Source organism: Vigna radiata, chromosome 9 (assembly GCF_000741045.1).
Source record: "Vigna radiata var. radiata cultivar VC1973A chromosome 9, Vradiata_ver6, whole genome shotgun sequence".
Taxonomy (NCBI): Eukaryota; Viridiplantae; Streptophyta; class Magnoliopsida; order Fabales; family Fabaceae; genus Vigna; species Vigna radiata.
In genome coordinates this window covers 374,701-391,138 of record NC_028359.1, presented here as the reverse complement: position 1 = coordinate 391,138, position 16,438 = coordinate 374,701, and the positions used below count along the sequence as shown (strand labels likewise).

Below are 16,438 nucleotides of genomic sequence, written 5' to 3'. Positions count from 1 at the left end.
GATATTATCGGATTACTTATTAAAATATAAATATAAAGTTTAATATAAAAGATGTTAAAAAAGTTCTACATCTTATAATATATAAATAAATTTATTTTATTAATTAATTTTTTAAAATTAAATTAAATTTAAAATATATCTTTTAAATATTTAAAATAAAGTAACAATTCATATGTTTTAACTTTTAACGCCCATATGCACGTATTCTCTTGTCACAATATTATTACTTTACTACTAAAACCCAATTAAACTTCGCTATATTTACAAGTACTTAGCTCTTCATTCTCAACCTCGAAACCACTTCAACACAACAATGACATATCATTGATACTCTCAAGTGAGTAACAACCAGAAAGCATTGTTCTATCCGTTCCTTTTATTTCTTGTCACTAACAAAGATCTGATCCCCTTATTTTAAGGTACAAGGATTATTTTATACTTTTAATAAAGAAATGCTCCAATGTAATATGTACTAAAACTATTTGACATACTAAATATGATTTAAACATTTCCAGCCTTAATCAAATAATCGTTTTACAGGTTAAAATTCCTTGTAACCTTATCAGCAGCTTATGTGTACTATGCATTTCCCCTTGCGCACAATAAATAGAAAAAAGACAAATTTCGTTGAAGGCAAAAACATACGTCTAGGAAGAGAAAAGAAATACACATCACAGGAAATACAATTTGGTCCAAAATAAAGATGAATGTATAGTGACAATAAGCATTGTGAGTGCACACTGGCATTGAAAGCACCAATCATCCAGGACCAACTTTAGGAATATCATAATGCTCGCTCATGTTTGCAAGATACTGGTTGAAATCTTGAATTCTATCACGGTGAGATTTATTAGCAATCTTGGCCAATCTGTGAACATCAAGTTGCTCCCTCTGCTCAATGTATCTCCTCTCTGCCGGGGTAAGATGATCATCATAATGGGCAACCTTCCCTTTCCCACTGCTCAATTCCCTCGCCGTATTTGTATCCTCCTCATTAGAATCTTTACCTTGTTCTGCACTTCCACCTATATCAAATACCATTACATATACACCATAATATATGGTCAATTAAACGCAGCCATCAAAGAAAATGAACAAAGACGGAACTCTTGCCTGCTTACTCAAGCTCAGATAAAAGTTTTGATATCTAACTGTTATCTTTCATATTCAAAGTTTCCATAAAACATTGCCACTTATAATACTTAAGGGCAAAAAAAATACAAGGAAGGATTTAACATTATTGCGGCTATCGCTAATTTTTTATGTTTTAGTTAGAAAACATACAATTTTTTTCATGTTTTACTAAACATCAGATAAAATAATTAATTAGAGTGAAACGTTAATCAAAGAACAAAGTTAATCAACCTGCTGAAATTTCATCTTCGGCAACTTGCAGGAGTTGATCTTGGTTTCTCTTGTTCTTCTTTTTCTTCTTCTTCACCCCACCCGCCACATCAAGTGCTTTCCCCTTCAGCTTCAATTTCCCACCAACAACATTGTCATACGATGACATCTCTGTCCCAAAAAATAAAACACGATTGAAGACAATCTTATTCAAAAGAAAATCTCTACAAAATAAGGAACGAAATGACCGGCGGTGTGGTAGATGAATATTTAGGGGTAGTAACAAAAACCCTAATTTATGAATTTGTACGGAAAGAGCTATAACAGTTAAAGAATGACATAATTTGAATTTAAAACATTGAAATCATTAAATCGGAAAGGTTGAGAAAGTGATAGGAATTAGAATCGCACCAATAACATAAACGAAGAAACCTGTGAAACTTTCCGATCTTTAGGACTCAAATAGATTTCAAATGCTTAATCTTACACGCCTTTCAAAAGAGGAGAGCACATTTATAGTATCACACATATATCTATATCTATATATCTATATATCTATATATTTATCTCTCTCTCTCTCTCTCTCTCTATATATATATATATATATATATATATATATATATATATTTAAAATTTACAAAACAAAACCGGATTATTAAAATAAAAGTTAAATTTTAATAAAAAAATTGTATGTCTCTCGGAAATTAAAATAGATCAAATTTATTTATCAGATAAATTAAATATAAAATTCCAAAAAAATCATTTTTTTTTCAAAACTATTTTAAAGAAGAAAAAATAATATACAAAAATAGATAGCATTAATGTTTTGTGTTTCTACCCTATTTTATAATCATTATTTGAAAGGTATACCAATTATACTGTCTAATTACTTAACTTTTATCATTTTTAATTGTTTCTTTTTGCCGCTCTATTATTTTTTTAATATTGCAGTTTTTATTTTTTATTTTATTTCCAAAGTCACATGGATGTTATAAGGACAAAAAAAATAGCAGCAAAACAACTTGAGAATGGGTGCTTTTTATGAGTAAACAACTTTTAAAATGAAAGATGAAATGAAACAAAATAGTGTTCCTCCTTACCTAACCTTCATCACAAAAGAAAGGATTATATACATGGAGAACATATTTTTCATCACAAAAACAAAAAGGATAATATACTTTGAGAACTTTTTTTTCATCATAAATAATATCCTTTCAGAACATTTTTTTAATAATATTTTTTTAACAACATTTTAAAACTTCTAACACCATTTACTGTCAAAGTATATTATCCCAAATGAAACAACCTTTGCAATGTATAAAGACACGATAATTAAAATTAAGTGGCACCCCAATCCAATATCTGCCCCTTCATATATCTTTATCTATCTATCTATCTATCTATCTATCTATCTATATATATATATATATATATATATATATATATATATATATATATATATATATATNTATATATATATATATATATATATATATATATATAAATTTTCATTTTAAGTTTGGGAAGGGATAATACTTTGATGTGGTTTTATTGAATTTTCAATTTTTAAGGAATTGGATGCTTTTTGTATAGTTTTTGATGGAGTATCCAAAAGTATAAATTGTGATTGAAGAGGTTAAAAAAGTGAACAGACTAAATTGCAAGCTTCTAGCCTAAAGGTTGGTTCACCAATGTTGTGTAACTGTGTAGAATATTGTGCATAATTATTTTGGTCATTGTGTTTGGTTATACTGATGATTTTAGATTATGTGAAGGAAGAAAACAGATAATGAAAGCACGGTAACCAGCATAATAAAACTTAAAATTGCATTAAGCATCCCATATCATGCAACCTTTCTCACAAGTCATTGCCAGCAAAGAACATGATAGATAAACAAATTAACACAGATAGACCCCAAAATCAAGTTCCGGCATTAGATTGAAATTTGTTGTCCAATAATTAATATTCCTCAGAGAAAGTCTACTCTAACATGCGTCCCAAGGAGACACCAAGCAAAGGCTGTAAACAATATAAGGCAAGAGATGGTGCCCTTAGTTTTCACAGTTTTCGCATGGCATAAAAGCCAACTGGGACCAGACAAGCTTTCGTCAATAACCATTCTTCTTCAGTATATTCCTGGAATTATTCTGTAGGGTACCTTGTCGCAATATAGTTTCCAGTACTTGCCATACCTGCATGCAATGAAAAATTTCAACTTCATTTGTAATGGTGATGATCCAGAAGAACGACAGAATGTTCCAATTTCAGATCATGTAAATGATTCCATCATTAATAAAATAATTGTTTTGAAGAACCATTCACTTTATTCTTTATAATTGCGCTGCTTTCATGGAAAACAAATTGCTGGCAATATATATAGAAACGATTTTATAAATTTGTTTCTTTTGTTAGAACTACCACTTTATGTTGAGACATGCTCCAGATTATTTTTCTTTTTAATACTGATATTTGCATGCACACTTACGAAACAGTATATAGTTCCACAGGGCTACCGTCGTGTTGATTTCATAATGCTAAACAAAGCATGCCTATGTATCCCAGCATTAAGTTGCAACTAAAAATCATCGTAGTTCAGGCTAAAGAGGGTGTTTGGGAAACAAGATTATACAAGAGGTAACATCAACAGATAGAATAATTGAACTGAAAGCTTACTTGGATCTGCATCGATCATCATCTCGTTTTGCTCGATCAAAGAGAAGGATAGTAAGAAAGATCACGTAGAAGTAAGGCAAAAACTGCAATGGAAAAGAAAAACTGAGTTCAACATTCTCTCCAAACTTCAACTTGTACAAAGAAAAAAGATACCCTTACATGATTAAAAAGAGCTGGGACTGTCCAGAAGAAAGCTGCCAGTATTTCAGGGACATAATGAAAATGACGAGATAATCCCCACCTGCAGGTACCAACGTAAAAAGAGAATTGAGAATTGGCAATTCTTCTAAGACAAAGGTGTATTTTTTTTTTTTTTAACACGGGCATTTTTTTATTCTGAAAAAAAAAAAAGAGTACTCTACGCAAACAACATTACGTCAGATATAAAAGACAAGAGTTACAGAACTTAAAAGCACCCAACGGTTAACAAATAACATTCTTTCTGAATGTAAACTATCAACATCCACCTTTTTATAGAATTAGAACCTATTAAATCAACTGCCATCTCCTTAAAAAAAAAACCTCAAAAATCAGAGAGAGGATAAAGGTATGGTCTCACTTCTCAGTAAGCAAATTTAAGTCAAAACTTACCATCCAGAGGTTAAAAGAAGACTTCTTTTAGTTTCCCCAGTAGTAGTGGTATACGAGGCCTCTATCTGCAAAAGTATTCATTATGTCTACCTTATATAAAAGCCTATTGGCAAATATCTGTGTAAGCCTTCTCTGACATACATTCTAAAGAAAATAGAGCCCAAATGAAATTTAGACAGCAAATACTAGGTACTACACCTTTGACGGAGCTTTTCCCCAGACAGTGCTTTTTCCATTTGTCCTACGAAATTCTTGCCTTTGCCTGTCACAGTCATAGTTGATGAATATGCAAAGAATGCCAGCCAATAAAATTGAGATCGCTAGCTGGAAGACAAAAATGAAAATTTTCAGAAAAGTCAGAAATTAAAAAGAACAAAAATAACAAAAACTTTGAAGGCAACTCCACTAACTTCACTTCTTGTTCCCCGTTGCCATTGGACTACAACAGATAAGCATCACAAACAAATGCAGATGGTACCTGAATGCCGAGATTTACGGGATGGTTGACAAGGTACATTCCAGGAGATGTATACACAGATGGAACCCACACCAAGCAACCCCAGCAAATATAAAATCCAGCTGCAAGATATAAGTGCTATTAGATTAAGCAACACGCATAATGAATTTAGCAAAACAGCAATGTAAATTTAATAACCTATGAAATCTAACAATAACAATTCTTTTCTAATCAGAAAAAGGCTTCAAATCGATACAGTTATAGCGCCCCCCCCCCAAAAAACTGTTTTTTCTCCTTTAATAACCTTGTTTCAAAAGTACAAAAATAGTAACACAAAAGAATAGAACAGGTATGTCCAACAGAAACAAGAATAGGAAACATGTAAACCTCGATCGTGTGCAATATCCATTGTGTTCCAATATCCAGCCTCCCACCAGAAAAACTTGGTAACATATATTAGCATTAATGCAGTGTTTACAAGCATTGAGTCGGATACTTTTCCATTTTCTTCATACTGTCAATACAAGAATACAAATTATACAATTAACGAAGGCAGGAAACATCACAAGATATGTTTATGAAACAAATTCATGTTCTGGATTCATCTATTACTGTATCCATCAGACATCCTACTCATGGTGGTGATAAGTTGGTGCCACCAGGACAACTAAGGAAGTGCAACCGGATAGCACAATCACCAAACCAGCAGCTCATATAAGCAGCTGACACAGTTTGGTATTTAATTGACTTCAATATTAATGCAAAGAAGAAACATTATGAGACCCAACCTGTTTTATACAGTAGGTCAATGCAAGAACTGCCCATGACATCATTCCAAATCTGCAGTTGGTGAAAACTTTTATGTCAAAATATTTTCCAATGCGCGGATAGAGTTCCATCCCCTGCAAGAATGACAAGAAATTAGAATGCTATTATTTAAAAAAAGGGTGAACTTAATTCTTAATGTAAAACAGTCCAAGTGAACCGATTTTTACTTAAGCAATTTATCCTTATGTAACAAAAGTGGGAATTACAATCACAAACATCGAGACATTCCAACAATAAGAGTTTCAAAAGATCAATTGTAGCGTCACGCACGAGTGCACTTTCAGTGAGACTAGAGGAAAAAGGTTGTGATTTTCTATAAGAACTTAAGAATGCAAGATGCATTCTGAGGTAATTTCAAAGAAAGACTCTTCAATCATACTCACATCTGATACCAACAAATCATATAAACAAGTTTACGTAGATTCATCATGCAACCAATCACTGTTTCTTTTTGCAATCTTGGCTATTTTCAATCGAAATAAACAGACATCAAAGAAGATAATTGGTATAAAACTGCTTAGCCAAAGTAAAAAGGTTTACCCAGTAAAAATCAATGATTATGTTTCCAGATGAGCCAGAATCTGTTGAAGATGGTGCCAAATGACCCTAGCATACATAACAAAAATCAGAAAATTCATTTCAAATTAATAGGTAACAGATAGTTCGTAACTTCAGATATTTTTGCCTCACTTTTATGTACAACAAAATACAGAAGACAAAGCTCCCGAAGATGAGTGCTGAATATATTTCTCCCAAATGATCATAAACAACTGTTGGGTTGAATATCCCAAACCTGAAAAATGTATAAAAAAAAAAGACATGCGGTTCGTCACAGAAAAAGTAAGAGACAAAAACACCCTGCTCTGCAGAAAAATCTTGTAAAGCAAGAAAGTAACAACAGCCATCTTATAGAAGAACAAAGGGAAATTCAACTTAATCTGTAATGGTCCGCATTACCCTACAACAGCTGAGAAACAAACCTTCCTTGACGAAGCTGATAAATTCAAAAGGAATGTAACATTTTTTTTCTTTTTGTTCAACCCGACATATTCAATGGACATTATTAGTAATTCCAGATCATGACAAGTTCCATTCCTAGCGAACCCGAGCAGCGTGTCTTCAAATTTCTATTATCGGTTACCGACTACTAGTTTTTGTGCGAAAGTTGAATGTGACTACTACTTAGATGCACTTTTGAAAGATAACAGAGAATATTGAAGATGGAGTGAATGAGTGTTAGAAGAAAGAGAATGTCGAGGAATAAAAGGCTCACCACCAAAGGGCCATGTAAGTAATCAAGGTGACTAAATACGCCGCCACACCGTTTGCCTGAAGAATGGAAAACGGAGATTGGTCAGTGAAGTGAAGTAAGGATTTGACAAGTGAAAGTATGGATTTGGAGAGAGGTGTGAGGTGTATTGACCTTGTAGACAGGTTGATGTCCGGTTGGAGAAATTGGGCCGTAAACGGTTTTGGCGGGCAGAAGGAGCTGAAGCGCTGCTTCAAATAAACCATAGACCACAATGATTTTGTAAGCCGTAGCAGTTGGTCTAGGCCATATATCTAGGAAGCCCTGTACCCCATTCTGCTTCAAATAATTCCATGTCTCAGAAACAGATCCGTCAGCAGCAGTCATGGTGTACCACCTGCATACATTCAGTTCCATATCCCAATTCATTCAGATCAGATTTGATCATAACTGGTTGAAATCCACAATAACAACAACAATGGAGAAGGGAAAGCGATTAGGGTTTAACTCACAGCAGAATGACAAATGGAGGACAGAGCGTGAGAAGAGAAATCATGGAAGCATAAGTGACAAGCGGTGAATGCACGGTGTCACCGTCGCCGGACTTCGGCTGCCCCACCGTCTTCTTCTTCATCTTCTCCGATTGAGTCTTCTTCTTCTCTCTCTCGCTGCAAACTCTCACAGATCACACATTCGTTCGGACCGAGAGACGACCATGCCATATATCACTCAGAGTCCACTCTCATGCGGACTCCACTTTCCACTCTCAATCCATCCTATCCGTTCAATCCCATCTCCGCTCTAATCCCAACCGTTCATTTTTTGTTTTTTGCGCCAATTAAATCTACTTCCAATTTTCCATTTTTAAAGTATAATTCTTTCTTTCTCCATTTAATTTTTAAGTTCAAAAATCATTAAAAATTAATAATTTTTCTTCTATTAATTAATCTGCTAGTTAATTTAATTCATAAATGTGAAGCTCACGTCTGAGTGAAATTCATGCATCGTATTTTGTAGTTTTCTGCTAACTCGTGGGACACATTTTTTATACTATATTCACTTAAACTCACGTAAACAGCAGTATCATAAATAACATGAAACAGTATATCATAAATAACACGACAGAGTGGTTACAAATATTTATAAGGTAACACAGAAAACAAATGAGATCAAGATCAAAGTTCTTCGTGTGTTTTGGTATCAGCATCAGATTGAGAGAGGGAGTTTTTGACATTGGCTACGATTTCAGCTGCTGATTTTGCTGTTCCTTTCTCCTTTCTTCTAAAACTTTTTCAAACATTACAACATTAATAATTGATTCATGGTCACACAAATTAATGAAGAAAGAATCATCTGAATGCTGTCTTACTCTATATCTGGAGGAAACAAACGGACATATGCGTGATTGAGAAGTTGTTTAAGCATGTTGTACCAATCAGTAGGAGAAAAAAGTCCCACATAGGCAGAATAAGCGCTTCTTAGTCTCTGCCACTCCCGCAAAGATGGTTTCGTCTTCTGTGGTTCATCATCTGCATTACCATTACCACTGCAGACGCACAACAACACCATAATCAACAACACCAACAGTAACACTCTCACCGACGTGTGCTCTTTATCCATGACTGCAAAATTCATTCTTGATCTTCTCCTTCATCCTGGTAGCTTATGTACAAGTCTGTCACTCGGTTACTGCTGTGTTACTGTGTATGTGTCACACCACAATCTACCACCACTCAACACGTTGCTTCTTTTCTTTCTCACTCATCCTTCTCTTCACTACACGTTTCACTCACTTAAATATTTGTATTTGTCTCTGAATTTGAATTTATTTGTTTAATTTAAGAAATCTTTTTTTACCGAAAATGCATATATGATATTGAATTCTTTCGTTTTATATATAGCAACACATGCTTTATAAAAAGCATTTTCATGATTAGATTGGATGCCCATTTACATTTAAAAATCAAAACAAACATTTAGAAGTCTCTATAACGTGTGACATACCAAATATGCAATGAAAATTATCAATACCGTGCTACTGTCGAAAGATATATAAATCATAATAGGTAAAAGGTACATTCTTCAATTACTTTTTCTGGTAAATTCATTTGGAATCAATGATAAAATTGAGATGGTATAATTCCTTATGTTTTAACTCTCGGTATTCAGATTCGAATGGAGGAAAATGGAAGAAAAATGTGATATGATATGCAGCAGGATAAGTCATGATTCCAGCAAATTGGCTATTGGCTATATTCAATCTTTTATCCGCAGTTCAGCATCAGCTAATTCACAAATCGTGTATGATAGATTCCCTTGACAGTTTCAAACAACAGAGTCTTTTCTGAATACACAACTTCTCACTATATGAAACCACGTCCATTAAAAAGTATAAAATCCTTCGGAAAAATAGACGAATAAGAATTTCCATTAGCTATACAACAAACTAGGAGTTGAGTGTGGAGGAAAAAAGAAATCACCATATCAATGGCAGAATCATCACACTTACCAACATCGCGTATATGCTTACAAAATACAAACAACCACCACCACCACCATCATTTTGGACATGAGAAGACATATTTCATTAAAGAGGAATACCTACGAGGTTACCAGAGAGGATGACTACACTGGAATGACATCAATCTTTGACGTATCTTCACATCTCAAAACAATACCCTCAAGGCTAGCTGGAAATATACATTTGGCCCATTGGCATCCGGTAGTCAAAGGCTCAGGTGGAGGGACAATCATAAGCACATTGTCATTTCTTTGAACAACCCCCATTACACTAACCGTGCTACCTTCTTTGATGTACCTACAAAAATATCAGTGACAATTACATAAGAACATCTTTCCATCTTAAGTTTTCCCAACTTTATTTTCTAGAAGCATTTTTGCAATGTTACCCTTCTTTTAATTGCATTATACGATCATCGCTAGAAAGTTTTCTCTCCCCCAACCATCGAAGAAATTCAGGGGACATGTCTTTATTGGCTGGATTAACATCAATAACAATGGAATCATCAACATAAGGAGTCACCCTTGCACCGTAGCCTGTTTTAACCAATGCTCTCAAGCCAGATTGGAAATCAGAGATGTAGAAGTCCACCACATGCCTCTGCATCGAATAAAATGCAAGGCAAGTGAATATAAACTGTTAAGTTTCACATGTTATCCTGCAAAATTCAAAAGACACAAAGAGCATCCTAATGCAATCTAGCCACATTTGGGTGGGGGGCTGCAAAGATAAAAGCTTTTCAAAAACATACTTGCTTATATTTTTATTTCTGAAAAAGAGCACAGTTTTAAAGTTTGGTCTTCTCAAGAATATAATTAGTATTTGCCATCCAACATGAAATTGTAGTTCCCCCAACATATGAAAACAGTACAAAAAAGGTGATAGTGGAAAGCTTAAATCAACTAGATTAGAATCAAATCCACACAACACACACAATGAGAGTCTCACACGACCGTGAAGATATACCTATGAGAGTAAGAATATTCTTAGTGTCAAAGAGCAGAATGTCATTATCAAAAGCCCACACCACTATATTCCTCGATTAGAAGCAAGAAGTACATTCAGTTTCAGAAGTGAAACTACCGCAAGAACTTCTTTTTATGTCACTTACGGGTAATATTTACATTTTTCTGGCTTCAAAAGAAGGTCAGATAGAACTACAGAAAAATAATAAACATAACAGCCTTTTACTGTCAATAACTTCAAATAGATTGTGCAAGAAGCTCCTACAAACCAAAATTTTCAGTATCCTTTCAGTTAGAGCTCAATGGAAGAGATGGGCATCTCATTGGATTCACCAATCTTTGGTGACTATAATGGAACATTAATTTGTTAGCACTCTATGTTGATAATTTTATTACAATGTAAATAAGTTAGGGTCAAACCTCAGGTAATTTTCTTTAGGTGCTCGTTGTGTTGTTCCTTTGTTAGAATATACACTATTTTCACTCATCAATGCTCATCTCCTCTTCCCTCTTCTTTCCCATTGCTTCCATTTCAACTCCTTTTGAAAGTGCTTTAGAGTTTGAGACCAAGCCCAACACCATAATCTTAAGGCTTAAGCAACCAGAATCTCAACCTGGTCCACCTTCTCTCAGGCACTTGAAAAACCTGGCTGATTCCCTTCCCAATAATTGAAGTCATAGGCTTTAATCATTCCTGTGTTGGAGAACTAGTCAAAGACTATCATTTGTGTTATTGTCATCATCAATCATTAGTTGCATCTCCATCCTTTTCTGGTTCCTAGTTAGAATGTACCATTGTCATTGTTGCTAGAGTAAATGGCCATACTCATCATAGTCACCAATCCCAGATATTGGCAGGAAGTGGTCAACTCCAAAAATACTATAGCAAAATGGTGGAAAGCAAGATGGCCTCTATTTTAAATAGTATACTATGAAGTAAATAATATATACCACATATATAAATACTAAAAACCAAAAAATAAATCCATGATAAATAAGTCATTGTTTACACGCAATCATCGTCAATCTAAGAGTAATAAATAAGAAGATAGGAATGAAGTCAAAAAAAAGAAAAAAGATGACAGTGATATTAATAAAAAAACACAAACAGAACACATTAACAAATTAGGAGACTATAAAGTGTGGAATCTGTACGAAAAAGAAACAGGATACCAACACAAAAAGGGAACACACACACCTGATAAGTGTGAATGACCGGATGCCAAAACAAAAGTGACTTTTGAGTGAATGAATGGTGAAGAACTAGGAAGGGTTTCGAACCCTGTGATGTTTCTGAATCAAAAAATGCATTGGAAAATCTTAGGGGGAGAGGGTAAAAAAAATGGTTTGAATTGGAGGCCATCTTAGTAATGCTGCTATAGTACGAGAAAAGTCACTATTTTGGTCACAATGATTATTGCGAGTGAAGTCTCTGCCAATCGAATTCTATGTGATCAATCTAAGAACTAGCATTTTTTTCTTTATTGAGGGCATTACTCTCCGAATGATTTTATACTACATAACTGTTAATATAAAAGATTGGTCAAAAAGTGTTGGAGTGTCGATTGATTGCAGTAAATCCGAACCAGCCTCGATTTCTGACTCTTTGGTCTGCTTTGATTGCAGCCTCACGAACGTGTGTTTAGTCCCACATCTCCTAAAGATATGCCTTGGATAGTGTTTACAAAGCTTAGACAATTCTTATCTTCTGATTTTATGATATTAAATAGGGTTTAAATGATGGTATCCTGAATTCATTAGAGGCCACTTGCACTGCCACACTCCAAACCCATAGCCCTGGGCATGAGGGGTCTCGGAAAGCTGACTTATCAAAGTTATCCCTACTCCACCTTAATTGCAGCCACTATGGGTGGCATTAATTGCAGTCTTGAAAAGGTATGTTTAGCTTCACATTCCATTGAGACATGGCTAAAATAATGTTTATAAACCTTAGGAAGTTATCTCCTTTTCAACTCATAAATGTCAGTCAGGCATGCTCTCCTACTTATAAGCAGCTCTTCCTTTGGGAATGGTGTACTCATTAGGAATAATATGATAGCCAGAAAGAATAAGAAACAAAGTGTGGTCACGAGATCAAGTGAAAAAGTAGAATGCGAAGCCATGGCTTCCTCTACTTGCAACCACATCTAAGTGAAACAACTTATGGAAGAACTTCACAATAAGAAGGTTTTGCAAAATTCAAAAGCTCATCTAAGTGACAATTAAGCTGTTTTTCAACGTAAAGAAATACATGGCAGGACAATCCACGTCACGGTAAACTACAACTTCATCAAGGAAAAGATTTTATTAGGAGATATTATCACTAGCTTTATTAACTCCAAAGATCAAATTATAAATGCTTTACAAGCCTCCTCGGAGATAAAGCTATTTATGTAGCAAGCTTGGTTCATATAAACAATATTATCTATGTTCTCTGGGTTCAGGTGGGGTTGGATATGTAATTAGCATATTTTAGTGTCCAGGTTCATTGTATATTGCACAGAACTACATATGATATAGTTAGGCCCAAATTCATAGTATATAATTAGTCAGTTCATGCAACTATGGAAATTGTTATCCATGTATTAAAATAATATACATTCACTATATTTTGCAAAACCTTCCTTATTAAAATAATCCATTCAGTATTTTTTTTTTTTTGTGATTCTACAATCGACATAGAGTTCAGTAAATGACTCTGTTTCTCTCTCAACAGTTCCTGTATATTCAATTGGAAAACACACCATCTAACTCACTTCCATGGTAAATGTATATCAAGAAATCCTGAATATTTTATCAAATTTGAAATTTTGGAAATCTAAAAACTGAACAGATTAATGCAATTACCTCAGCTGATCGAAGTCCCCATGTAAAGCGACGATGTTTTGGGTTTGCTGCTTTGGAATCCCATCCTCTATATTCATACAAGCTTGTGGATGTATAAACACATCTAGGAACTTTTTGAAAGGAGGACTCTAGAGGAACATTACCGCAGGTAACCACCTTCAAAAGGTAGAATTAATTACAGATCTATTTCTCTCATTCAGGCATATATAAACAATATAGACAAGATGACAGCTAACCATTCAATTCACCTGAGTCGCATAAAAGCAATATACACCAAGCAACAGATGAATTAATTAATAAAAGCGTGGGTGGTTAGGTGTGCATGTGCGTGTTTGCAGGACTGTTTTTCTCACGATCATTCACTTAATTAACTGTATTATACATGTATGTGTGGTTCAAAGTTACATACCCCAGAAACCTTCACAAATTGCCCATTCTTGGCAGTTCTAAGCTCTGCATCAGGATAACGGGAAATGAAACCAACAATGGCTTTCCTTCCAAAACAACTATTCCAAGTGAATAATGCAGCAACCGCAGCAAAAAGAACTACGACAACAATGAGGAGAATGGCATTGCGAACAGCTCCAAGAATAAAACCACCAGCAATGAATCCCATTACAAAAATCAGAATCACAGACCACAATATTGGCTTTGGGAAGTTCCTCCTGAAGGAAAACTCGTCATCTAGACTGAGAGTGGTTACAGCAGGATTGTGTGCTGCAAAAGAAGTATGTGATTTCATTGATCCTGTAGAATCTAATGGACCAGACACTTTCCTCGGAGCCCCAGATGAATTTAATGGGCCAGATGTGATAAGACCAGTTGTAGGAAGAACTGGAGGAATTGGACCAGAGTTTTGGCGTGTAACTCCACCAGATTGAGGGCCAGAAGACTTCTTGACTGGTTCCCCATGTTTATTCAATGGACCCGAGTTGGTCTTTTTCATTGAGGCTGAAGCAGACATGCCTCCAGCAGATACATTACCAGATGTAATATAAACAGAACGAGCTGCAGCGTTTTGCATTATAGGTCCAGAGTGTGAAGCACCTGCAAATGATCCTGTCCTCGAAGGAGCATTATTTATTGGACCAGACTTTCTAGATTTAGAACCATCCATGGGGATATCAAACATTTTCCCTAATTCTCCTGACTTCTTGATGTCACCACCAGTATAAGGCATTGCAACTGAGCTCATTGTCGGAGGCTTTTCTTTTGGCTGTTCAGGCCGGCCTGATACATACAGGCCATTACTGAGCTGATGAGATGGGAATCTTGAACCCATCAGACTTTTTCAAAGCAGCGCAAAAGAGGCGCTATAGAGAAACAGTACCAGTTCCTAGAAGCGGTTCTCAAAGTAATACTGCAAAACAGTGGAATGGAAAAGAATATTGAAATGGAATTTTAGCCATAATTCAACACTCAATATGGATAGATCATCCATATTTATCTAAAGAGAAAGCAGCCAAAATAAATAAACATTGGGAAAGCTCAATGAAGTAATTGAGAACATTCATATTCAGTTAGAGAAACCATATTAAAAGTGCAAACAAAGGGAAAGGAAATGCAATGCTGTGTTTTCTGGAAAAGAATGATCGAATAAAAACAAAAGAGTTAACAGGTGTTAATTCATTCCGGAAAAAGAAACATAGAGAAAGAGAAGGGTATTAATGAAATTAGAAAATGCAAAAAGACAAAGAGTGAGTGAAATGAGCATGTGGACAAAGCAAAGCGAGTGAATCAAGGATGATGAGACGAAGTAAGTGTAGGTAGGCAACATAAGAAACGTGAATATTACATATATTTGCTTGATCCATTGGAAGCAAAAGCAAACTAAAAAAAAAAACATAGAGCTGGGCCAGTGAAAAGTTGGTACATCTGGTTCTTCATAATGGGAATTCCAACAAATTCCAGTGATGAGGTTAGTGGAAGTAAACAGGAGCAGTTACTTTATGAAGTAGGTTGCGTGAAGTAGAAATGGTGAAAAGGGAAAATTGAAGATGGGGTTAGTGGATCTAGAGGAAGGAGAAACATGGGGTGATGGATCTCCCTCAAAATGCAAACATTGGGAGATCCACCCATACATAAGGATTGAAGTTGGAGAAGAAAAAGTAAGGTTTTTTACAAATAGAAAGATGAAAAAAAGAGTCTGAGAAGCTGAGAGACGGAATGAAGAAGAAAAAGGAGAAATGGGTATTGAAGGCAAACCCCCATTGAAGAGTAGCTGTAATGCAATGGAAGAAGATCTGTGTAGAAAATGAGAAAAGTGTATACCTGAAAGATGGAAGATGGAAGATGAAGGATTGAAAAGATTGAAGATTTAGCAGAATCAAAGAGAGTGGTGATGAGGGTGAGGCTGAGATCCCATCTTCATAGCATTGCAGTATCCATCTCTCTCACTTCACACTTCAAAATCTTAACTTTCTCTCTCTTTCTTCTCTGTTGTTACTGTTATTATTGAAAGTTAAAAACTCTCTCTTCAACCACTGGTAGGTTGTCTCGTCCCGCAAAAACCACCAAACAAAGCAACGTATAATTTATTTATTTCCAAAATATCATTATTATTATTATTATTATTATTATTATTATTATTATTATTATTATTATTATTAACTCATCAAACACACACACGCCTACCCTACTCTTTTGTTATTCTAATATTATTAATTGATGTTTGTCACAAACCAAACCAAACCTACACTTTTCTCTATTTTGTATCACTCATCAATACTCTAAAACTATTTTTCCTTGCATTAGTTTAAACCAAATTAGACAATTATTAAGGAACAATTAGGAGAATTTTACACTCCACCTTTACTCTATAAAGGCTATGTGGAATAAACAATTCAATTTGGCAAATATTTGTTTGGAAATCCATTTTAACCTTTATTTGTGCTGACATTACAAAATAAAGTTCCAATTTTTATAATTACAATAGAGAATTTAAAGAATGAGATTTTCACTT

The 16,438-nt window shown here is 34.6% G+C and overlaps 4 protein-coding genes across 4 annotated transcripts; all 4 read right to left on the bottom strand.

The window, feature by feature from the left end:
* Positions 1 to 497: 497 nt before the first annotated feature.
* On the bottom strand, positions 498 to 1,898 carry LOC106773760 (protein FAM32A). The gene is made up of 3 exons (XM_014660507.2): positions 1,756 to 1,898; positions 1,366 to 1,515; positions 498 to 1,025 (listed from the first exon to the last, which is right to left on the bottom strand). Exons 2-3 carry the CDS (start codon positions 1,511 to 1,513, stop codon positions 760 to 762), a joined length of 414 nt encoding a protein of 137 aa, XP_014515993.1. The 5' UTR covers positions 1,514 to 1,515; positions 1,756 to 1,898; the 3' UTR covers positions 498 to 759.
* Positions 1,899 to 3,145: 1,247 nt separating this feature from the next.
* Positions 3,146 to 8,058, bottom strand: LOC106772893 (7-dehydrocholesterol reductase). Its single transcript, XM_014659515.2, has 13 exons — positions 7,656 to 8,058; positions 7,318 to 7,540; positions 7,168 to 7,223; positions 6,585 to 6,687; positions 6,435 to 6,500; positions 5,855 to 5,968; positions 5,454 to 5,580; positions 5,088 to 5,188; positions 4,808 to 4,933; positions 4,610 to 4,674; positions 4,178 to 4,259; positions 4,019 to 4,101; positions 3,146 to 3,537 (listed from the first exon to the last, which is right to left on the bottom strand). The coding sequence occupies exons 1-13, from the start codon at positions 7,775 to 7,777 to the stop codon at positions 3,471 to 3,473; spliced, it is 1,335 nt and encodes a 444-aa protein (XP_014515001.1). The 5' UTR covers positions 7,778 to 8,058; the 3' UTR covers positions 3,146 to 3,470.
* A 119-nt stretch (positions 8,059 to 8,177) lies between these two features.
* Positions 8,178 to 8,858, bottom strand: LOC106773942. The gene is made up of 2 exons (XM_014660709.2): positions 8,513 to 8,858; positions 8,178 to 8,430 (listed from the first exon to the last, which is right to left on the bottom strand). Exons 1-2 carry the CDS (start codon positions 8,776 to 8,778, stop codon positions 8,319 to 8,321), a joined length of 378 nt encoding a protein of 125 aa, XP_014516195.1. The 5' UTR covers positions 8,779 to 8,858; the 3' UTR covers positions 8,178 to 8,318.
* Positions 8,859 to 9,372: 514 nt separating this feature from the next.
* Positions 9,373 to 15,975, bottom strand: LOC106774145 (uncharacterized membrane protein At1g16860). Its single transcript, XM_014661016.2, has 5 exons — positions 15,748 to 15,975; positions 13,886 to 14,836; positions 13,477 to 13,632; positions 10,053 to 10,264; positions 9,373 to 9,961 (listed from the first exon to the last, which is right to left on the bottom strand). Exons 2-5 carry the CDS (start codon positions 14,756 to 14,758, stop codon positions 9,769 to 9,771), a joined length of 1,434 nt encoding a protein of 477 aa, XP_014516502.1. The 5' UTR covers positions 14,759 to 14,836; positions 15,748 to 15,975; the 3' UTR covers positions 9,373 to 9,768.
* Positions 15,976 to 16,438: the final 463 nt, after the last annotated feature.